Below are 25,190 nucleotides of genomic sequence, written 5' to 3'. Positions count from 1 at the left end.
CAGCTCAGTAATAAAGTGATTAAAGTGTGTGAGTGCATGGTGGTGCAATTTACAATATTGTGTGTCAGGTATGATAGAGAGTTTACTATAAAACTTTGTACAGTATATAGCAGCCATAGTGTGTGCAACATATACAGATAATGTGATGACTGACAGTTCTGTGTGGTACTTAGATAGATATGAGCAGGGAATATAATTATGGTCAGTTGTTAGTGAGGGTGATTGCTTGGGGAAAGAAACTGTTCCTGTGTCTGGTAGTTTTGGTGAACAAAGTTCTGTAGCGCCTGCCAGAAGAGAGGAGCTGAAAGATGTTGTGTCCAGGGTACGAAGGGTCATTAATGATTTTTTCTGCCCGGTTTCTGGTTCTTATCATAATGTTATACCTGGACGGTGTATAGGTGTTGGCCCATATATTTTAACAATGTAGTGTATATGTTAAAGGAAGCTTTTATGTAATGGATGTCAGTCTTACAACACTTAATGTACAGATGGTCCCTGAGTTACGATGGTTCAACTTGCGATCTTACAATGATGATAGTCAAGTCAAGTCAAGTTTATTTCTATAGCGCTTTTCACAACAGACATTGTCTCAAAGCAGCTTTACAGAAATCAACAGTCAAGGTGAATGGTGTGCATTTATCCCTGATGAGCAAGCCACGGCGACTGTGGCAAGGAAAAACTCCCTTAGATGTTATGAGGAAGAAACCTTGAGAGGAACCAGACTCATTTGGGATGATAGCACAAATATGTCTTTGACATTTCGTGCGGCAAGTACAATATACAGTACGGTACTGTAAATTGCTCTGTTTTGCTAAATTACGTACTGTAAATTGTTAAAGTATTAAACAGTATAATACCCTAAACCTATCACCATTCATTAAGACTCCTGAGTAGGCTAGGCCATGTCTCTTAGAATATTTTTAAGTTAGCATGGTGTCATTGTAACACATCTCCATTGTAAGTCAGGACTCTGTATTTTGTTGTGTTGTGTTGAATTTTTTTTTTTTTTCTTGGTCAACAGAAACTACCATGTGTTTTATTACCTTTTGGCGGGAGCAAGTGATGAGGAGAGAAAAGCATTCCACCTGCTGAAACCCGATGAATATCATTACCTCAACCAGGTGAGACTCAGCCTGCCCTTCTTTCTTCTCTTCACAGCTTCTAAATCACAGTAGATTCATTAGCGTGTTTTTTTTATTCCTTCGTCTTACATTCATTTATCTCCCTTTATTTCTACACCATTTTTTGCAAAAGAAGCACCAAGCTCATATTTCCCAGATGTTTGTCACTACCCACACCCTATGATCCTTCTCACACAAAGAACATGACGATGCTCCATGTTGCTGGTTGCTCCTCTGTTGCCATGGTGACAGTCGTAGTCTGAAGCATGGGGCAGAACCAGCTTGAGACGGGGCGGGCGTTGTCAAGTCAAGTCAAGTCAAGTTTATTTGTATAGCGCTTTTCACAACAGACATTGTCTCAAAGCAGCTTTACAGAAAACAACAGTGAAGGTGAATGGTGTGCGTTTGTCCCTGATGAGCAGCCGTGGCGACAGTGGCAAGGAAAAACTCCCTTAGATGATATGAGGAAGAAACCTTGAGAGGAACCAGACTCAAAGGGGAACCCATCCTCATATGGGTGACATCAAAAGTTTGGTCATAAATCTTTTGACCAAAGGCGTTGTGCCTTTTCTTGTCACGATAGATCGATACGTGCTTACTCAGTAGCAAGCTGTTCTCAGTGCTGCTTCCCTCATCATCTCTAGAACCACAGACCGCACTCATACATCTTCTTAAAGAGCGAGGCCAGGTTCCCAGCAGCCGCCGATCCCTCGCTGGTCGTAATGCTCCTGCATTTAGCAAATTCAAACCTTTTTCACGCTTTCTTACTGTAAAAAAAATGGTATTTACAGTATTTGTTCAAATGACAGAAAATGAACACATTTGTGTTGATTTTACAGATGAATCTATTGTATAATAAGTCTGTATACATCATCTATGACTTACAGGATATTTTTATGTTTGTTCTCGTGTATCGCGACTTGTGTGATCACCTTATGTGTGTGCCGTCTGGAGAGGGAGTGGTTATCTGTACTTCCTAACTCCTTGTAACTTACTTCCAGATGACAAAGAAAGTGCACAGACTACACTGGGAAAATTACTATGAGAGCGAGCTGGTCAGTATTTTGTCTGAATGTGCGTATAACCTGCTTGTGAAGGTTGTGAACAATGCTTCCATAATGCTACCTCCCTTTCTTTATTCTCTTTTTTTTTTTCTTAGATTAGTTTTGTGTGTGTGTGTGTGTGTGTGTGTGTGTGTGTGTGTGTGTGTGTGTGTGTGTGTGTGTGTGTGTGTGTGTTTGTGTACATGCATTGGCAGGTACTGGCTGTGCTTTATTGCCTGTTTCTTGCTTTTCCCAGTGGGGTCTTTTCTGCAACAGCACATATTTATTAGTTTTTGGTTGTTTTAGCGGGGCTCCGTGTCAGTCATGTACATTTTTGTCTGCTTACTTAACATCACTTCCCTTCTAGTAGATGTCTATTTCGTCCAATTCAACCTTAAGTATACCGTATGTTCAGTAGATATGAATAAACATTCATTGACATATACTCCTGTAATATTTGAGCTTCTGTTCATTCTAAAACCATATAATGTATCAAACTAGCCAGCAGGACCGATTTCCTTTTTTTTATACACTTAAGATAGGGTTTTGGTGCTTGGCCTGTAGCTGCAGCTCCTTCTGCCAGCCACACAGACTTTGTTTTTCCAGTGTTTTAACGTATCAAATATTGTCAGTCGGCTGATCAAAAGCAGCAAGTCAGCATTTTAATTGGAACCACGGCATATAAACTTAGAGAGCTGGGTTTTTTTTTTTTTTTTCACTCTGTGGCACATGGTTGGCTTTTGGTATGGGAAAAAAAATTTTAGTGGGTTTTGATGAAGTGTAAAGAGGTTCCTGGACCACACTCATAGAGCTGAAGATTTAACAGAAGCCCTGGTATGTAATAATGATAAGCTGGCCGAGCAATAAAGCAAGCAGTCTGAGGGGACATGCATGCACACTGTGTGTCAAGATTTCACCCAAAACATGAGTGTATACACTTGTTAATGTTGTAAAACTGGCATCGCTAAACTGGTGCCAGGCTAAAGACCTAATTGGACACACTATGTTGTCCCAGAAATGATCTTGACATGAAAGATAGGTCCTATCTTGGTGCTAGACACCAGATTTATGGTAGTTTTACTTTACACAATGGTAATTAATAGAAAATGGTGGGGATTTAATTACTACTGCTATAAACTAGGAGTGACTTGGCATATGGTATGCTAGCATAGTAGTAGCTAAGCATGTTGCAGTTGGCCACATTGTGAATTAATAAGCATGCAAACCTTTTGCAAAGATCGATTTAAAAAAAAAAAATCTGTTCCGATTTAGCAACTTTGACCTTTTTTTAGGACTGTTTCACTGTGGAAGGAGAGGATCTGAAGCATGACTTCGAGAGACTACAGCTAGCCATGGAGATGGTGGGATTCTTGCCAGCAACATGTAAACAGTACGAAACGCATCATACCACTTCACCAACATGAAAAAAATTACTTTTTTTTTTTTTTTACTTCATTTACTAAAAAGTCTAGATTGTGCATAATCACACAAAAGTTCAAACCTGAATCTGGTGTCTAACTATATTGAAGACCATAAGTATAAACTTCCAGTTCAATATCAGTGTTTGTGGACATAATATTTTGACATTGTCATTTATAAATGTATAGGTTTCCATAAGCATTAAGATATGTTAGGGGCTAACAGTGTTCAAACACCACAGCTATGTGATGAAAGCTAATTAGCTTTTTTTATTTTACAGTGTTGTGGTTGAATTCTGGCCCATTTTTCTGGGCAAATCATCTTCACTTCCTAGTGGCTAAAAGGTTCTTTCTAATGGACTCACATTTTCATAATCATCCATTATTCATTCATAATTCTTCCCCAAACTGTTACAACAAAGTTGAAGCATGCTGTTCCAGCATGACAGTGCCCCTGTGCACAAAGCCAGCTCTATAAAGATGCAGCATGCTTTACATGGTTTGATCCTGAGTGGCCTGCTTTAGAGCTCTGACCCTATCCCTATTAAACATGAGTTGGAAAACTGAATGCACCCCAGGCCTCCTCACCCTACATCAGTACCTGACTTTACTAAACTTCTTGTGTCTGAATGAGCACAAAGGTCCAGAAGTACACTACGAAATCTGGTGGAACATCTTCTCAGAAGAGTGGCGGTTATTATAACTAAAAATGGGGACTAAATGTGGAATGTAATGTTCAAAAAGCACATATAAATCTTATGTTCAGGTGTTAACAATATAGTGAACTTCATCATACAATCATACAAACAACCATCTTTCTCCAAACAGGACCATCTGAGTTATTGCCAAGGAGTTGCTATTTTTGTTTTAGACTTTTGTTTGAAAAAAAATCTAATTTTTGCACAAGGTTTAGAAACAGAGATGACTATAATGTCATTCGTTGCATATTGTTCTCTGTTACTGTTGTTCCTGCTGCTTTCCGGTCATCCTGCAACTCTTTTCAAGTGACTGCTAGCTACTCTTACCATCCAACATTCATTATCATATCACTGAAAGTATAGCAGAAAAGTGTCAGAATATTTATTTTCCCTCACTGTATGTGCTTATCAAGTAACTATCCTAAAGCTTTAATCATATTACGACATGGGAAAGTGTTTTTTTTTCTTAAATTGTTGAATTGTTGGATCCGTTGTGTAGTAAAAATGTCTTTTCTGACAGAATCTTCTCTCTGCTGTCTGCCATTCTTCTCCTGGGGAACATACGCTACAAGAAGAAGACATACAGAGACGACTGTATCGATATCTGTAATCCTGAAGTGCTCCCCACCATTTCGGAACTGCTAGAGGTATGGCATGGCGCGTGCAGGAAACAATGTCAGTTTTTTTAAAAAATAAATAATGTACACTCTCCTTCAGATATGTACAGATTACAGACTACATGGCATCTCAGTGCAGCCATGCTGTACAGAATATCTGATAAAGATCACACATTTTCCTAACCAACGCCCCTCATTTCCACAGCAAGTCCATTTATCTGAGCAGCCTTTTTTTTTTATGTTGTTTATGTAACTTTTAGCTTAATAGAAAGTTGGCAGATACTTTTGTTGTAAATCACACATATAATTGGAAGACTCTTGCTTTGGAGTCATGAAGTGATCTCAGCATGTACAAGCATAAAAGCTCAGATTTGAATCCACTGAATAGCTTTATTTAGATTTTACAGCATCTTGGCAATCAGACTGATTTAACAGAATTGACCAGACCCCATATTAATATGCTTTCTAGACATTTTTAATGCAGCACATCATTTTTAGATTCCACCACATGCTGGAGGCTTAATGCATTTTGGCATCTACAAAGTTCATATAGTCTGGGAAGTTAAAAGCAGATCTGTATTTATAAACTGAACTTCTGTACCATTTTAATTAAATGAAACACTTCTGGAGCCTTAACATCGTGCTGCACTCATTTTTGAGAGAATCTTTGTTGTTAAATTGACTGTAATTCCAGCCACAAAGCTACTTTTTATGCAAATGTTTCTGAATGTTGGGTGCTTTCTAGGTCACAGTAAAATGGGAGTCCTTTTTCCACAGTCTGCTCCATTATTTTCTTTTATAAATGCTGACTTTTACAGTGCTATTTCTCCACATGAGTCTGAATGAAAGTCTGAATGATTTTCTCTTTTCTCGCTCATTTGTGGTCAGGTAAAGGAAGATGTCCTCTACGAGGCTTTGACCACGAGAAAGACGGTGACCGTAGGAGAGCGACTGATTGTACCTTATAAACTGGCTGAGGTATTACTTAAATATCTATTTATTTTATTTGCGAAATGCATATATAAATAACAAAGTTTTTTTTTTTTTTTTTTATGTGATAGTTATATTAAAATCTATAGGGTTTATTTTATTATTCTTAATATTCAATTATAGTATAAGTCAATGTTCAGAATGGTATTAGTTACGCTCTCAAACATGACGAAATATCTCACATCTTTGACATCCCTAAAGGCCACATATTTACCTAATAATGTGTAATGATTGCTTACTGGTTTTCTTTTTAGCTTGAAATGTGTCAGAAATAACTGCAAATGTTTTGCCCAAACACGGCCTGTATCATGATACAAGCTTGCTAAGAAGCTTCAGGCAAAACATCATGCATTCTGTACTTACACAAATTTCCTTCGCAGCTGAAATGTAGGACAGACTACAGATGAGTGTCAAAGGTATGGGCAGAAAAAGCAGACAAAAAGCAGGAAAAAAAGCAGTAAATCTAAAGTTATATTAATGGGAAAAGTAAATATTCTCTATTTTGTAAAATCTGTCAGGAAAAACCTAAAAGTGTCAAGTCAGTTCATGGCTTTTATTGTCATTTTAACCATAAACAGCAGGTACAGTACACAGTGAGACAAAACAATGTTTCTCCAGGACCGAAACAATTAAAAAAACTATAAAAAAAAAGGTCTTACAGAACTAGCTAAAGCAACACAAAACTTCCAACATAAAATGCATGCGTTCAAACAAGGCAGTACAATAAATTAAAAAATAGAACAAAAGAAAAACCGAGCACTAGGCACAGGGAAGAGTCTGTTTTGTACCATCTTTCCCTGTACTTCATGTTAATGCAGGATGTGTTCAGACTATCAGCAAGAAACTGCATAGAGAAGGATGTTAGTAGGGTCACAGTGCACAAACCTCTTATTACAAAGATAAATGCACATTTGAGAAAACCATAAGCACTAGTCTGCAAAGATGTGGAAAAAAGGGATCCGTTCAGATGAGTCATCCTTCAGCATACTCCTAACGAGGGCGAGAGTTTGTGTCTGGTTTACAAGAGAGCCTTACCGAATGATCAACCTTTACAGTGTGCTGGTGCTCTGGTGAAAATGAGAGAAATCTTGCTGGTGGGATTAATGTTTGATTTTGTTGCTTTCACACATCATTTCTATCCTAGGCAGGGGATATCACTGAATGGTGTGCCTATCTGAGGGTATATCTTTTGAAAGAATGGTGCTGTACACTTCCAGAGACATGAAGAATCTTAAGGCTCATCGAAGCTCCATTACAGTGTTGGCTTAGTTAATGCCGCCTGTGGTCCACAAAGGCTGTTAGTCAGCCATTAGTCAGGATCCTAGCAGCTCTAATCCTCTATTCCTCTCGACATAGCATTCTTTATCAAATAACCAACACCACATGGGTTTACAGAAAAATTAGGTGACTACATCTTGGGTGTTCTAGCTATAAAGGTTGTGTTAAGGATTTGGGATTGTTTATAAGTATTTTATTTGCCACTTTATGCAAGAGGGTTAGGCACATTTTATATTGAAACTGTAAATACTGTCAAAATTCTCTCCCTGCATTCTGAGGGCATGCGATCTTTCGACTGGTGTTTTTTAAAGCATAATTTAAAAGTAATAATTCATAAAGGGGGCGTTTTATGTAATGTTAGTGGGTGAATGTGGCGAAGCTTGTTTCCAGGGTTCAGTTAAAAATAACACATCTATAATAGACGAGGCTGGAAAGCACAATTTTACATCTGATTCAACTAGAAGTGTGCAAAGATGTTAGGTTTTTTTACTTTTACCTCTACACATTCAGGAACATGCATATATCTGAAATTACACAAAATGTGAATCCGTGATGTCTTTTGAAAGACTGCTCTCTGTTTGCTCATTATATTTGGATTTTTTAATACTTACCTTCCTTTCACCTTGATCAGCCATGGTCTCCTTTTTAGCGTACTTACATTTTACTCCTTTCATCTTGAAAAAGGGGAGGGGAGGGCGTGTGTTACTTGACATGTTGATGCAATATAAGTGCCTCGCGTTGGCAGGCTGGGTTACATGGATCGATCCATGGTTCAGAAGTAGATTTGCGGGCCTGGATACACTTAAAATCTTTTGGCATCAAACTCGCTGCGTTTCAGGAATCTGGACACGTAACAACGATTTAATGGTTTACTTAAGCCTGATATCAGCCTCCCAATGTCCCAATCTTTTAACTCTAATAGAATAGCAGTGACACATATGGAAGTTTTTTTTTATCATTATTATTATTTGGATGCTGTTCAGGATAAATGACCATGGAATGTGTAGTAAAGTTGAGTACAGGGTACTGGCTAGTCAAGAGTGGGCTGCTGGATTCTGTGACTTTTTTCAAAACTATCTTTTGGGTTTATTCTCTCCACCTACTAAGCTAAGGTGTGAATTAGATCAGAGAAATTGACCATTCTTTGGAAACATGGCTATATTTTGTGGCTTTTCACACTTAGGTAGAGTTTCCTGTAGTCACAAATACAAAGGTAATATACCAAAGGGGAAATCAATGAGTATAATACAGGAAAGTGTGGGTGTGTGTGTGTGTGTGTGTGTGTGTGTGTGTGTGTGTGTGTGTGTGTGTGTGTGTGTGTGTGTGTGTGTGTGTGTGTGTGTGTGTGTGTGTGAAGAGTTGTCTTACACAGACACTTATGTTTTTGTGTCTTATGTTCATAGGCAGGTACAGTGAGAGACTCCATGGCCAAATCACTCTACGGCGCTCTTTTTGACTGGATAGTCTTCCGCACCAACCATGCACTTCTCAACAACAAAGACCTAGAGGACTCTGCCAAGGTAACCCCTTTCCTTTCATCTCCACTCCTAATTGCCTCAAAATGATCTTGATATTAATAACCATGTCAGTGTGAAATGATAAATTCATCCTGAGGCAGCTGAATTTTCCTGCTCGCTGGATGGATTTGTGTTCTATAGTCCACTCTGCCTCTTTCGATACATTATTCCTTATTGCTTTTATTTTTAAAAACAAAAAGAGTCCGAACGTTGTCTTTCGGTCACTACGTTTAAATAGACAACACGGCAAAATAATACAATAGAGAAGTTAAACATTTTTATACGAATAACAGTAAAAATAGGTTTAATGTCACAAAAAGATAAATATGATTATATTTGAGATTTTTATATTTGCAAAAGGTCTTTTGTGGTAAATACGTTTTGGTGTCTTTCACTAAAATGAGTAAAAATGACTGTGAAATATAATATAATGAGGAATTTCCATGTAAGGTATCAGATTACTGAACACTAATTACTATTCCTTCAACTAAAGCCTTAGCATTCTCTCTTAAAATTATATATCAGAAATGCACACTATATAGACAAAAGTTTGTGGACACCTGACTATAAGAATTGTATGTTTTTTAAACATCTCAATCCACATTTAATCTCAGTTTCGGTTTTAAAAACCTCCACTTCTCTGGGAAGATGTTTCACTAGATTTTAGAGTGCTGGTGGAGATTTGTGCTCATTCAGCTACAGGTGTGTTAGTAAAGTCCAGTACTAATGTAGGTGAGGTGAGGAGGCCTGGGGTGCAGTCAGCATTCTCATCCCAAAGCTGCTCCTTCTTGCTATAGAAGAAGATCTTTCACTCTAACCGATGTAGAGTATATCTTCATGGAGCTGACATTGTGCAGAGAGGCATTGTCATGCTGGAACAGGTTTGGGTCTCCTAGTTCATGTGAAAGGAAAATTTTGCACTACTGCATCCACAGACACTCGATACACTTGTGTGCCTCCCATTCTGTTTTTGGAAAAAAAAACACATATGACTATATCAGATATCAGATATCAATACCCTAAAATATATATAGTTTTTAATAAATGCAAATATTGAATAATGCCAAGTCCCTAGGTTGCTTCTACTAAGAGAAAACCTGCATTGAAAAATAAAGAATTTATGCAAATCAATAGGAAAATGAATACAGGAGGACAAAAAGAGTTTTTAAATGGGCATTTTAGTCTCTGTATATGAGCTTGTATCTAAATATTAATGTTGATATTATGTGTATATTATTTATGATATTTTTATTTTTTTTTATGTTCATGAAATAGCTTTAAATGTTTCAGAATTACAGTGCCATAATAATTCTCCTGTCCGTTGTCTTTCAGATTTTGTCTATTGGGGTGTTGGATATCTTTGGTTTTGAGGACTATGAAAACAACAGCTTTGAGCAATTCTGCATCAACTATGCCAATGAAAAACTGCAACACTATTTCAACCAACACGTCTTCAAGCTGGAGCAGGTACGCATCTTATTCCCTGTTTTTTTTACTCTCACTTCCTCAGTAAAGTCTGGGGGACAGGGATTCAAATTCACCTCATCAGCCGGGTTACACAGAATCTTTTCCATCACTGGTGGTCAAAATTATCACATCTTAGAGGAATTCTTGGGATTTGATGGAACTTTTTTACCGGTATACCGGACAAAGTTTCACGGATGTTCCAGGAAAGTATGGAGACTGTAACTACGCATACCTAAATAGGAGAAATGGCACTAAGATTGTATTGGGTTTGGTATGTAGTACACTGTGAGCAAAACTCAACAGGGTTTTCTTTTTGTTTTGCAGGGAAGATCTTTTTTTTTTTGAGCTGTCAAACCCCTGTAGAATAATTTGTTCTCAGGCTCGAGCTTTATTAAAGCGTGAAGACAGCGTAAAGACAAAGCATTATATAAAGCCAACAGAGGGTTTCACCCTTCCTCTTCTTCTCTGTGTTCGCTGCTTTGAATTTGTGAAGCTTTTTTTTTTTTTTAAGGTAAATGAATTACCTACAGCCTCGGACAGTGTAATTCACAAACTGTTTTCGAGGATTCAAGAAAGATTTTAAAATGTCAGTAAACTTTTGCTCTCATGGTCTGTACAGTTCCTCTGTAGGTTCAGTGTTACTATCATTGTGCAGAGATTTTTTTTTTCTTTTAATCAGACCGAGTACATTTTCCTGCTATAATTAGGACTGAAACTTCCTGACCCTCTAACCTACCCAAAAACCTGAGTCTAATAAAACAAGTCTCTAAGGCTTCGAGAGTTCATTGTCATATTAGCTTTAGTGTGTGTGCAAAAAATATGTGTGGTTTAAACAGTCAGAAAGACAAAACCTCACTCTACCAGCACCAGTGATCAGTCAATTATGCCTTTCTTTTTTGCTAGTAACAAATGGCACATTTTCTATTGTATTGTATTATTGCCCAGCTTCTTTCGCTTCAACTACAAAAAAGTTTATCATGAACAAATCTGGTAATAAATCACAAGTCTATGAACGGCTGCATCGACTCACAGACATGTAGGACAGAGCAGGAGACACAAACGATGCTAGAGGAAGTTTAATTTGAATTCAGTACTCAGTTTTTGGAGGGATCATTTAGAAAATGATCAAAGCATGCTGCAGTAAGTCACGGAATTCAGATAAGCTCACCAGGTTTGTTTTTGATGATGGTTCATTAGTTCTATAAGGCAAAAAATATTAAGCACAAATACAGTGCATTAAAATATGTTTAAAATCGCTTTAATGTAGCGCTGGACGTGGGGGTTTTGTTTGTTTGTTTGTTTTCGAATAATCAATTAATCGCATAAAAAAACGACTTTATTTAATTCAATGTTTTTCTTATTATAACTATGTAAAACCTTAATATATAAGAGTACTGAAGAAAAATTTGAGTTATTGAGTTTAACTATCTTTAATTTAGACATTTTATAAAGCTTATAGTGGCTGCTTGTTGAGTGCATGGGGGATTTCTCCTCTGAACACATTTACTCATGCTGGTTTGTTTCTTTCTGTAAAAAAAAAACCCTGAACTAAACAGCATTTGAGTATGCAAGGTAAAGCAATTTTCTGAAATCAACATTTGTATTGTTTTTAATGATAATTGCAGATGGCAAGTTGACAACCGCGTTTAAAACTTTAATATAAAATATATATTAAAATATAAATATTTTTGGCAATTTGTTTTTTTAAGAAAATACACAGATATTTTGTTTAGTTGTGAAGATATAAGCACCTAGAATATATAACTAATTAAATTAATTGTATAATTATTAAATGATATAAGAATTTGGACGAAATGCAGCAAGCTAACAGACTTGATAAAAAAAAAAAAAAAAAGGAAAAAATATGCATTGGTGAACAGACACATAATCATTCACTGAAAACCACAACAGTGACTAAAAATGTAATTGTTTGCTTTTAGATTTAGTGTTTAATTGAATCCATCACGATGTAACGAGCGAGCTGGTCGCGCAACCAACCCGATGTTAGCGAATCACGACCGAACATATAGAGTGCAACTGTCCCGAAGTAACAGTTCAAACAGTAGCACTTTATTAAACTACACCATTTTCACATGAGGAGGATTATAGAGCTTCTGCTTACCGTGCTAATGTTTCACCTTCACCCATGACTTTTTCCTGCTGCTGGCTGTCCTGTACTCTCCACCATTTTGCAAGCAGCTATGTTATCTTGCCGTTGCGCTAACCTGAAACTTGAGCAGTCGACTAAGTCTAAGTCGTTATCGATTATTATCGATTTTATCGATTAGTTGTTGTAGCCCTACTGAAATGTTACTCTCAACGATCTCCCAGTTTTAGGCTCTGCAATCATTAGATGGCCATGTGAGTCTCGAGAATTGTGTATCTATAGAAATTAGGTTGGCACATAAATACAAAATATAAAAAATAACTATTTTTCTTATACCACTTCCTGTTTACTTGTTGATGTGCATTTCTGTCACTCTATTGAATATTCCTGAATTAATTATAAGAAATTGCCTGAAAGCAAGAGGTCGGTCGGGACAACACATGATGTGTTCAAATGGTTTCCATACAATGGGAATAATTGTACAGTCAATTGTACATGACAAGGTCTTTATAAGGTCCCCATTCTCCCTCACTCACCGTCAGATCTACTAGTTGCTACCATAGATCATCTGGACTTTCTACCACTGGTGTTCCCTGTACTTTCATGCTCCTGGCTAGGCTTCGGATGAAGTGCTCACGATAAGTCTGTGTTTGCATGTTGAGGATACATAAAGACATTCTGTTGTACTCCCGGTTCCTACGCCTGGTCTATCCGTGACAGATGTTGAGTTTAAAACAGTAGTGGACAGTAGGGAAGTATTTTTTACATTGTTAAGTACTTTAGTACATTTTGGAATTTTGTTTTCTTCACTACATTTAAATGTTTCTCAATACTTTGAAGCGAAAACCTAAAGCATGTTAAATGATAACTGGTCACGAGAACAAGAGTGTAATGCTACGGTTCTTTCAAGTATGCACAGGTACTTTCACTGTGTGTCTGTAACCATAGAAATCTATATTTATAAACAGGTTTCAACATTGAAATGGAGAATTGATTACAAGAATCTAACATTGAACTGAAGAATGTAACATTGATTTAGAGAATTGCACAGTGAACCAGAAAAATGAAAAACCCGAGATTTAAACATTAACCTGCATAAATGATTAAAATAGAGTTCACATACTGTAGATCAGTACTTTTACTTATATTTTTATAATACTCAAATTCTTTCAAAAGAAAGTATTTTTGTTCTTTTAATCAAGTAAAAATGTACAAGTATTTATTTGACCCTTGCCAGATGAATATTGAAGCAGGGGATTTGTACTTTTCTCAAGCATGGGAGCAGTGCACTTCATCCACCACTGATTAAAAAGGGGATGAGTTATGAATCTACAGGGACAACTAAATCTCAGACTAACTAATCCCTCAATATTCAGGTGAAGATGCAAACGTCCTGCAGTGAGAACTGAATGTGCCTCGTTAGCTGGTGTTCTACATTGATTTCATGATTGATGTGTGTCTTAACACACTATGTGTTTCACAGGTACAAGTATTTAGTTGCTGTAAAGCTGCATATCTAGTGTGTATCTAGAGGAATTTACCAAGGTGTTTAATTATAGTGGATACATATTATATAGACAGTGGGTTGCGTGTGAAGCACATGGAGAGGAGTGAACGTTGTGCAGTCAAATACACACACATTCTTATCTAAGAATCAAGTGTGAACCCTTTGAACAGTCGCCAAAGCAAATAGACAAACCTCCCTACCGCAGGCTGCAAGGCCTCAGTCCGTTGTTTACTTTCCCACTGCCAATTACTCTTTAATTTGCTATTATTTGCACGCTCCATTGCAGAGCATTAGCAGCAAAAGGACAATCTGAGTTATGAGTCAGAAAAGCAGCACTCTGCCCTTTGACAATGTTTCATCTGGGGAGGACTGAGACACCTTTTCGCTAGTCAACCCACATCGGGATTCCTTCTTATTCAGACACAGGATTGTGTAATGGAATATGTTTAAAATCACTAAAATGTTTAGAGTTTTGTAACCCTCTACTGATCTCCCAATCTCAGGCTCTTCCATCATTAGATTCTCAAGAATTGTGTATTTGTAGGAACTTGGTTGAGACATAAAGAGAAAATTATAAAAGAGAACTCTTTTTCTTGTTTAACTTCCTGTTCCTATGCTGCCGTGCATTTTTATCAATTTATTAAACTGTCCTGAATAAATAACAAGAGATTTCCTGAAAGCAAGAGGTCAGTCAGGACAACCAATGTGTTCAAATGTTTTTCAGGGGAAAATCTGAGCTATTTATCTAACGAATGTTTTTTTTTTGTGTATCAGGAGGAGTATCGTTCAGAGGGCATCAGCTGGCATATGATTGACTACATCGACAACACAAGCTGCATCAACCTGATCAGCAAGAAACCCACAGCACTTCTCCACCTACTGGATGAGGAGTGCAAGTGAGTCTCCCTCCGTGACTGCAAAGTATTACAAAATGCCTTAAATTACAGCTAATTAATGTCGGGTTTAAAAAAAAAAAACGTTCCAACAAGCTATGATTCATTAAAAAAAGAGGATCTTTGGAACCATGTAGTATTTGAGTTTGTTTGCTTCTTCTTCTGAATTGTGATACACGTAGGCAATTTATACATGTAGTAATACATGTAGGCAATTTATAAAAGCTCAGTGCTTACCGTAGCGATCATTTAAAAAAAGCCCTAAAAGTGTTACTGAAAATAATTTGCGTAGGCCCTGAGCCATATTCTGATAGCGTTTCTCTTCACTCCTACTAAAATGAGCATGTCAAAGCAACGATAAAGCAAATGACATTCATGCCCAGATTAGTTTTTAGCTTAGCATATAACTTCCAACAGCAGAAACAGAGCATGTCAGTCTGACTTCCGACTTTCTGCAGCTTCCCGCAGGCAACTAACCAGACTCTGCTGGATAAGTTTAAGAGGCAGCATGAGGGGAACAGCTACATTGAGTTTCCTGCAGTCATGGAGCCAGCCTTCATTATTCGCCACTACGCAGGGAAGGTCAAATACAGCGTCAAGGTTTGTGTCCCGGGACCCGGTCCTAATTGCTGTTCACGTTCTAGCACATTATATTCAAATGAGACCATGAACAACTTTGTTAAAACGTTGTACTCATTGATGCAAATTGAGTATTTGTTTTAAATGTATTTTTGCACATCTTGAATTGATGCACATTAGATTGTTGTACTATGGAGATATGATGTACCTCCTGTGTGTGTGTGTGTGTGTGTGTGTGTGTGTGTGTGTGTGTGTGTGTGTGTGTGTGTGTGTTCTTTAGGAAGGAAACAGAATGCACAAACCACATCCACTGACCTAATTTTGCTTTCTAATCTGATTGGTTAGATTTGCCTTAGGGTCACATTTTATTTGAAGCACATGTTTAACTGAGATTGTATTATTCATAGAACACTTCTTCTTTTGTACCAAATGTATTGTTTGTCTGCAAAACGCACACACACACACACACACACACACACACACACACACACACACACACACACACACACACATCACCTATCGTTCTCAACCACACAAAGCGAGGACTCTTCTGTGACTCCTCTAACAATTCGACCATTTTATAAGAGTGTATGTGTTGCTTGTATACAAAAAAAGACAGAAACAATGTCGATGGTGACTACCACGGTTATAGAGAAGTACAAAGAATCCGAGTCAGTATGGAAACTTGAAGGTCCGTAATCAATGTGGACAGGATTTTGGCACACAATAGTGTTGATGGAGCAGTGTGGAGGCCACAGAGGGAAATGGAGCCTCTGTCACCACAAACTGGTCTCCCAGCAGCATGTAGCTTTGTCTTTTGAGGTTTTATGTTTTCTTGAATGGTTAGAGATTTAAAATAAAGTTATCCTAAAAGCGCAGGTCTATTATCATTCTGGCTTTTTTTTTTTTTTTTTTTTGTCCAGTGTGTGTTTGTGCAAACACAGTGCGCACACGAAGCTACGAATTTACCCTCCTGATTATCTTTTAGCAGCTGTTTATCAGTTGCTGGAGAAATGCACATGAATGGGCAAGACGTGTGTCATCTATAGCTTTCCTCTGCTCAGTTCAATGAAGAAGAATGATATGAGCTCAACTAAAAAAAATCGTTGGTTCTCCAAAAGTATGCAACAACACCACTATGACTTCAGAATCTCCCTTTAAATCAAAAACAAAGTGGATGAAGATTTGTGGCGAAGACCTCGTGCACACCGTGTTGCCTTGACGCACCACATTTACTGTACCAGAACGACCCTGATTGCTGATTGGAAACCTCTGCTGTAACTTATCTAATCTCTTCTCCTCCTATATAGGATTTCAGGGAGAAGAACACAGACCACATGCGCCCAGACATTGTGGCTCTGCTGAAGAGCAGTAAAAGCGCCTTTATCTGTGGCCTGATGGGAATCGACCCTGTGGCCACCTTCCGCTGGGCCGTGCTGAGAGCTTACTTCAGAGCAGTGGTGGCTTTCAGAGCAGCTGGAAAAAGACATGGGGAGAAGAAGAGCAGTGAGTTCACGCACACGCACACACACACACACACACACATATACACACACACACACACACACACACACACACACACACACACACACACACACACACACAATGTGGTTATGTGCATGGTAATGAGTAAAATAAATCCTGTAGCATAATTCTGCAATACCATGGATGTAATTCTGATGTACTTCCTGATCTGACTGCCAAAAATAGTTTTATTCCCCCCTGCGTTGTCAGGAAAGAAACATTTCTGCCAAGTCACATATTTTCCCAAATGCCTTTAATAATTACATGAGCTTTAGTAAATGGCCCAAAATGCATTATTTCTAAAAGCTAAAACCAGTGTACAGTGTACAAACGTGCAGATAGTAGGGGTGTAACGGTACACATGTTCCTACCGAACCGTTTCGGTACAGAACTTTCGATACACCGCATGTGTCCCGAATGCAGTCTTTGTTTTAAGTGCAGAACATAATTACAATATGAGTTCCCTCACGAACATATTAAGTTTGTTTAATCTTTGTCGCTGATGCTACATGATCCATGCCGGAAATACGATTTTACTACTGCGCATATGTGCAAACTCAGATTTTATTGAACCGAACCGCGACTTAAAACTTAAAGCTAACCAGGCAAATCTATGTGCACATACATATATAATAAAACCACTACGGAAGAAGTTTGCTCATGAGCTATTTGAGACACTTTTCAGAAATGCCACAACATGCACATTTTTCTTCAGTCTGCCTTTGAATTAGAAATATGGTTGATTTGCTGGTGGAGACAATGTTACAGGTGAAGGACCTTTCCGTATAAATAGTGTGTGAAAGCACACAGCTGTTATCAGAACAATTGGCTTCCAGGTGGTGAATGGATGCTGGAATGTCTGCAGCTAGGTGTAGCTTCTGCTCACATAAATTCTTTTAGAAATCCCATTCAGCCTGTACTCTGGTTTGATGCCTGGCTTTTTACTGCATTCATTTTATTTATTATATGTTCAGCAAACCACTGTGATTATAATAATCTTGTATTATTATAACATTAATATTATTGGATTTTAAAGACATACTACTGGTTGAATCTTTGCTTTGAATCTTTGAATTGTTATCTTGGCTCCCAGTGCAGCCAGGCTGGTTAGCCTAGCTGAGGGAATATTGCCATTTCTAGATTATCTTTCTGGATTCATTTATTAGACTTGTTTGATGTTCTAATGGGAACTGTCTGGGATCATAGTTTTGCATGTCATCCTGTTTCTCATTGGGAAAATACTCATTCTTGGAAAATCAAACTCACTGGGAACTGTTTTCCTGGGATGTGTTTCCTGACCCTTTGACACTGTTATTAAAAAAAAGTAAATTAAAACCTCTGCCTCAACCTTATCATTAGAAGGCTCACTTTGTTATTTCTCAATACGTGGTGGACTCTATAAATCTATGCTGGGTCCGGTTGCAGTAAAAAAGAAAAATCTCTTAGACGAATTGCCAAAACTTGCATCAAATCCATGGAATATAATTATCATTGTAACCTGCAAATGAACTGATTAGATCGAGACAGGATCAAGGTCACAGCAAGGTCAATTTTTTTTTTGTTTAATTGTTTGCTTTTGGTTTTAAGTATATTTCATTGGCATTTCTGGCACACAATGTAGGACTAAAAAAAGACTTGAAACATGGAAGAATAGAACATTTTTTTATTTTCTTGTTAAAAATGTTATTATCTGCAGGCGTAGGTAGTAGCCTAATGGTTAAGGCATTTCAGTCTTAAACAAGGTGCTCAGTTGTGGGAATGGGGTTAAAGTACTCCACCATGGACGGTTCCATGCCGAGCTGACATAGGAGGAGGGTGGCCATTGGGCTAGCAACCCGACCCTGTAACAAAACTGCTATGGAAGAGGCAAGTAAGCATCAGGCTCTTGCCACCAGGAGAAATTAACCAAATTATTATCTGCACTGTAAGTCTTTTATACTTGTCTAAACTCACTGTGGACTGGTTTAAGTTCTGTCTCAAATCTGACCGATAATTTGATTGTCATTCAACATGCATATTGAAAATCAGTGATTATTTAGATTTATTTTTAATTAATTAATAAATAACATAAATAACACGACTAAAACACATTTTCTTTGGTTGTTGCGATTACCATCATCTCGAAACTGCACTATATCTTTAAATTTGCATGGACACTGTTTATACCGTTACACTGATATGCTTTTATACTTGTTAATGTTCTCACATCTAGTTTACTGATATACTAAATGTGTTGTACTTTGGATCTGAAATATATTAGTAAAGACCATATTTATTATACTTATATTTAAAAAAGATGGGCAGCTACACAATGTGCTATATGCCATGTGCTTATATCAAATTATTCCTAATGTCTAACTGTGCACACATCGAGATAAAGATACCAATGTTCTTCCTCATCGCTCTGTTCCTTCCCTCTTTCACTAGGCTCTGACAATGTGGTGCAGTGCACAGTCATTAAGAAGGTGGACAGCTTCAGTTTCCTGCATCACCCTGTGCACCAGAGAAGCCTTGAGATCCTTCAGAGATGCAAGGATGATAAATTCAGTAAGGTTATATTGCTCCCAGAACTCATTTGTTCATTTGTTCAAATTGGGTAATGACTGGAAATTCAAAAGAAAGTGTATTACTTCGAGTACTGATGTACAGTAAAACTAGACCCTGATTTTGTAATATAAACCTTTTATTTATTGTTTGGTCCATAAACAGGAAACCCAACCTATACCATTCATGTGAATCAGTTACATGGTTGATTGTATTATTTTTTTCAAATTTCAACTGGCATTAATGAATTGATACTAAACATTGTCTACATGATCTAATTTGAAATGAGCAAACTGTAACAGCCAGAACAGATGAGACACTCAGTGATCTGCAGTATATGAAATCGAGCTCCACCTAGGCCAGTGGCCAAACAGAGTTAGAAGGGACTTAAATGTATCTGTTGCTGGATCTAGACAGGAATTTCTCAGAGGAAATGACTTGATATGTCACGGCCACAATGTAGTTCAGCCCCTGAAACGCTAAGGTCATACACTGTCTGGAGCTATTTCCTTTTGACAGGAGACCTCACCAGTGTGTTCAGATTTCAGCTTTACTTCAGTTTTATTACTTCAGTATGCTTCTTATGCTTAGTGGCCATAAGCAAAAGGAATTTCTATTGCATTGGTCACCTGGTTTTAAAATTCTATTATGTCCATGTCAAAAGTACTAACATGCTTTGTCTGTATTTTTTGAAACAGATTCCTGCATCACGTGGAAGAATCCACGAAGTCCTCTGTCTCATCTACAAGGCACCAACACTATCAATGAGAAAACAACAAGGTTTCTGTTTTATCCTATACCGTTGGCTCTTCATATAACAGAACGCTTCCATAAAGTGTAGAATAATGCACAGACAAAAGAAAAAAGAAATCAATATCTCTCTCACTGGCTCACTCTTTTTTCTCCCTCGCCCTCAGAGACGGGTTTTCTGGGTGTAATGGTCGTAGTTCAAGGTCCGGCCGTCTGGCCTCCACTGCTTCCTCTCACGAAGAGGAAGGTATTTTTGTTAATGCCATGAGCAGCAAGTTATTGGAGAGAGCCCAGGGCATTTTAATGTAAGTCCCAGTGAGACCTTGCACAAAAATATACTGGGGAAAAAAAGTAAAAAAAAATTTAATGATTGTTGCATTTTTTTGTTCAGGCGCAACAAGAACTACAAAGCCAAGCTTTCCCTTCCCAAGGTACAGCCTGAGTGCAAAGAACTTTTTAAGCATTTTAAATAATATGAATCATTACCGTAATCATTATTTGGCCATTCGTGTGGCTGACAATATAAAACATATACCATGAATTCATTAACTCGCTCGGATTTTTTGTTTCCAGCATCTGCTAGATGTGAAATCCCTGAAGTACTTGAGCAGCTTGACACTTCATGATCGCATCACCAAATCACTCCTCCATCTGCACAAAAAGAAGAAACCTCCCAGCATCAGTGCACAGTTTCAGGTATAAAGCTAGGAAGAAGCAGAACCACATTCCTGATTATGACAAGTCCTGATGAATTAGAAGTTGACAAGCAATTTTTCCTGTTCCTTGTCATGCAGGCTTCGCTGAACAAACTGATGGAGACCCTGGGCCAGTCGGAGCCCTATTTTGTGAAATGCATCCGCTCGAATGCGGAAAAGGTGCTGCTATCCTCTGCTTTGAGAATTTGATTAGGTGCTGAAAGGTACTGGTCTGTTTCACTTCCTCCTTGTTTTTGTCTCTCAGCTTCCTTTACGCTTTAATGATGCATTAGTACTGAGGCAACTGCGGTACACCGGGATGCTGGAGACAGTGAGGATACGCCAGTCTGGATACAGCATCAAATACACATTTCAGGTATCACACACTCGTAACACTATTTTTGGCCTATTAGAAGTAGGGGGTTCCCTGAATGACTGAATGAGGTGCTATCTCAGTGGGTAAGGAATTAGAGTTTAATCGAAAGGGTCACAAGTTCCAATCCTACCACCACCTAGCTGCCACTGCTTGGCCCTTGAGCAAGCCCCTCAACCCTCCCCTGCTTCAGTTGTATGTCCCTTTTGAAAAGGGGGCATCTGCCAAAGGCAATAAAGTTAAATAAATGACCAGTGGTGGAAGTACACAAACATGTACTTGAGTTAAAGTAGAGATACACTAGGTAAACTATTACTCCATTATTATTGTATATTGTATTATAGTTTTCATCTGCTACAGTAAACAGATGCCTCTTTTTTACAGTTATATTATACATTTCATCTGTTCTATCTGTCCGCACCTTATTTCGAACAGCATATACTAATTTGACATGCCTGACTCATAATCAGTTTTTATACAGCTCGAGGTTCCTGCATGCGCATGGTCAGGAGTGTGCGAAAATATACACACATCCTTATGCACATGGATTACTTCCATGTATATAAACACCCATATGCATGTTTGCAAAATTATGCACACCCACAAAGACCCCTGGTTGTCCCAAAGGCTCATTTGTGTTTATTGTTTCTGTGTGTGTTTTCTCTAGGACTTTGTTCATCATTTCCATGTGCTGTTGCCCAGTGGCCTGAGTGCTGGTCAGGCTGGAATTCAGGAGTTCCTGCAGGGAGTTCACCTCGATCCAGATGGATACCAAGTGGGCAAAACCATGGTATTATCACTTACTTTTTCCAACCATGTGCGTGTGTATTTACTTCATTATTAAGCTGGATCACCTAGTTTCCTATTCACCGCATATGCTTACTACAAACAGTATCACAATGTTCAAGGTCTAGGTTTTAGGGCACACACTTTATATTAGTGTGTATGTATATATATATATATATATATATATATATATATATATATATATATATATATATATATATATATTTATTATTATTTTTTTTTAACCATTTTACATATCATCACAAAAGACATTTTATGTATTAGCTTGTTTAGTTGTCTTTAAAGAATAAATATATATAATTATTAAGCAAAATCACACACGAAAGCATGAAGTAAATAATGAATAATATCAGCACTGTTGAGATTTGGCCAATAGCTAATCACCCCATGATGGTATTCAGTATAACAGATTTATCTCAATACTGTGTGATACTGTTCAGGTCCCCTGGTGGTCTAGTGGTTAAGATGCAGCGCTCCCACCGCTGCGACCCGGGTTCGATTCCCGGTCAGGGAACCATCCCCAGCCACTCTTAGTGCCGGTCCCAAGCCCGGATAAATTGGGGAGGGTTGCGTTAGGAAGGGCATCCAGCGTAAAACATGTGCCAAATCAAAAACGTGCGGAGGATCCGCTGTGGCGACCCCTAACGGGAGAAGCCGAAAAGAAAGTTACTGTGTGATACTGTTCACAAATCAGAAATTAATATGGACTTACTGAAAAATGATTGTTGCTCAGTAAATGGAAATAGATCCACATTCACTGATTCCCATCAGCTAGCTAGATTGCTCATAATTTGTATACTATTTGGTTCTATTCAATAAAAAATGTGGTAATTGTATAGCAGAACTAAATATATTATGTATGTGTTACAGAAATAAATAGATTACAAATATCAGTTTTACATTTATAAATGAATTTCTTTAACTCTAATGAGCAAATCCAGTGGTGGCAGTGGCAAGGAAAAGCTCCCTGAGATGATATGAGGAGGGAACCTCCTCATCATGTCCCTATCATGTTCATTGACGTATACTTGAATGCAAAACTGTTCAAGGCAGTTGCAACCCTAAGCTGTCATTTGGTTAAGGGTGCATTCAGTAAAATGGACTCTTCCTCTTTTCCATTATCATCTAATCATGGCTTTAATATTTTAAGCCGGGAAAAATTTAGTATTTTTTTGCCGCTGTCTGCTGATGATGTCATAACCTCTACTGTAGTAATTTTTTCAGTGGGACCAAATGAAATGTCTGTTTATACTAAACATAAGCACCCTTGAAACACATTGTCCAATAAGATTATTGAACCAGAGCTAACTATTGTATAAATGTATATTTGTATCTGGGAACAAAGTCTGCTCTGACAGATGTTTTTAGCTCAATTCTGATGTTCATCACTCTTGCGCAGGTGTTCTTGCGTGAGGCTCAGAGACAGAAGCTGCAGAACTTGCTACATCAGGAAGTGTTGCGGAGAATTGTAGCCCTGCAGAGGAGATTCAGAGCTCTGCTGGAGCGACGAGCCTTTATCAATCAAAGACATGCTGCTCGTGTTATTCAGGTACACAGGCGCTCTTCTATCAGAAAGCCCCACGATTGTCATGGATTTAGGGACCTGATTATTTGTCATCGGTGAAGCACCGAACATTTTCATTGCTCAGGATTTTTTTAGAACGTTTAATATGCTGTAAATGACAAAATTCCTCTTCGGATGAAATGTTCTAGTGCATGCCTTGCTATGTGTTTTAATTTAATTTCATATCAAAAATAAGATGATTAAAACCAGGTTTATTTACAGAGCAGTCTTTATTCATAGAGTAATTAGAAGTATTGCACATCCAGAAGATATCTTTGTCATCTTGATATCATTACACCATATGGACAAACTTTGTGGACACGTGACCTTAAGATTTGTATGTGCTTTTTGAACATCCTATTCCACATTTATTCCCCAGTTGCTGTTAAAATGGACTCCACACTGTCATGGGAAGATGTTTCACTAGATTTTGAAGTGTGCTTGGAAATTTGAGCTAATTCAGCTACAAGGGCATTAATAAAGTCAGGTACTGATGTAGAGGAGCTGAGGAGGCCTAGGGTGCTGTCAGCGTTTCAGTACATCCCAAAGGTGTTCAGTTGTCTTCCACTTTAATTTATGTAAACTGTATCTTAATGGAGCTGGCTTTGTGCGCAGGTGAATTGTTATGCTGGGATAGGTTTGAATTTCCTAGTTCAAGTCAAGAGAAAATATCATGCTAATGCATCCACAGACGTCCTATACAATTGTGTGCCTCTGACTTTGTGGTAACTGTTTGAAAAAGAAGCAAGCAAGAAACTACTTTATCAAAAAATGAAATAAGAATAACATTTTCAGCTCCTACTTCAGTGACACTTTACAGACAAAATTTCTGAAAGCAAAGGTCTGATTAGCTCTTACACAAAGCCAGAAATTGAGTAAAGCATGACTTCAGTGGGCGAAAAGCAAGCATTTATTAGCAAGCTAGCAATTACGCTAATTGTTTTGTCACTGTGTGAGATTTTTTATTACTTGATGGGATCATTTTAGTGAAATATATACAAAATGCAACAAAAGTATTGTATAGGCATAGGTATAGCTGTGTGTGTGTGTGTGTGTGTGTGTGTGTGTGTGTGTGTGTGTGTAAACCTAGGTATATGCAGCATTTTTTTTATTTTTGTTAACTCATGCAGATTAATTTTTCTGTCTCTGTCTCTTTACAGCACTGGTGGCGTAAGTGTATGCTTACCCATAGCAGTGAGAGTGCTGGTGTCTCAGAGCTGCAGCATAGTGCAGCAGTGTGTGTTCAGACAGCGTGGAGAGGCTACAAGGAGAGACAGTTCTATCTGCTGCAGAGGGAAGCAGTGTTGCTTTTGCAGAGAAGCTGGAGACGATGTGTGCAGCAACAGAGACACAGAGCAGCGTGCCGTATCCAGACATTCTGGAGGGCACATAGGCAGAGGCAGAGATATAGGCAGCTATGCAAAGCTGCTGTAACACTACAGGCTGCCTGGAGGGGGCATCAGGCCTGGCAAAGGTAACGCACTATTTATGATTTCGTTCAGAATAGAAATGTGAGCGTTCTGTTCCTTAGTTTTTTGACAGGTTATGTCTGTTTTTATGAGTGCAGTAATGAGTATGGTCACAGTCGATATTTTTATATAGTTTTATATTTTCAGATAGTTTTAATATATTACTGATTGTTATTTTTTAATTAAATATCAATTTCATATAATTACTTTTTCATCACTACTTTACTCC

The 25,190-nt window shown here is 38.0% G+C and overlaps 1 protein-coding gene across 8 annotated transcripts in view; it reads left to right on the top strand.

The window, feature by feature from the left end:
• myo9ab (myosin IXAb) overlaps positions 1-25,190 on the top strand; it is a 107,624-nt gene that overhangs the window by 66,234 nt on the left and 16,200 nt on the right. For 7 of the 8 annotated variants that reach the window (XM_083546068.1, XM_083546066.1, XM_083546065.1 and 4 more), the window contains exons 5-24: positions 1,022-1,121; positions 2,123-2,176; positions 3,457-3,554; positions 4,801-4,927; positions 5,786-5,875; positions 8,569-8,685; positions 10,015-10,149; positions 14,538-14,659; positions 15,115-15,256; positions 16,546-16,741; positions 19,187-19,306; positions 20,002-20,083; positions 20,221-20,358; positions 20,445-20,484; positions 20,627-20,749; positions 20,848-20,928; positions 21,014-21,124; positions 21,789-21,911; positions 23,328-23,477; positions 24,653-24,966. In XM_083546068.1, coding sequence (XP_083402194.1) covers positions 1,022-1,121; positions 2,123-2,176; positions 3,457-3,554; positions 4,801-4,927; positions 5,786-5,875; positions 8,569-8,685; positions 10,015-10,149; positions 14,538-14,659; positions 15,115-15,256; positions 16,546-16,741; positions 19,187-19,306; positions 20,002-20,083; positions 20,221-20,358; positions 20,445-20,484; positions 20,627-20,749; positions 20,848-20,928; positions 21,014-21,124; positions 21,789-21,911; positions 23,328-23,477; positions 24,653-24,966 — 2,463 coding nt within the window. Of the gene's footprint in view, positions 1-1,021; positions 1,418-1,677; positions 2,177-3,456; positions 3,555-4,800; positions 4,928-5,785; positions 5,876-8,568; positions 8,686-10,014; positions 10,150-14,537; positions 14,660-15,114; positions 15,257-16,545; positions 16,742-19,186; positions 19,307-20,001; positions 20,084-20,220; positions 20,359-20,444; positions 20,485-20,626; positions 20,750-20,847; positions 20,929-21,013; positions 21,125-21,788; positions 21,912-23,327; positions 23,478-24,652; positions 24,967-25,190 lie in introns of all 8 variants that reach the window. The other variant, XM_083546071.1, reaches the window with a different exon arrangement.

Source organism: Silurus aristotelis, assembly GCF_946808225.1.
Source record: "Silurus aristotelis genome assembly, chromosome: 7".
Classification (NCBI taxonomy): Eukaryota; Metazoa; Chordata; class Actinopteri; order Siluriformes; family Siluridae; genus Silurus; species Silurus aristotelis.
Note: the sequence above shows the minus strand (reverse complement) of the source record. Positions and strands in the feature narration are given on the sequence as shown.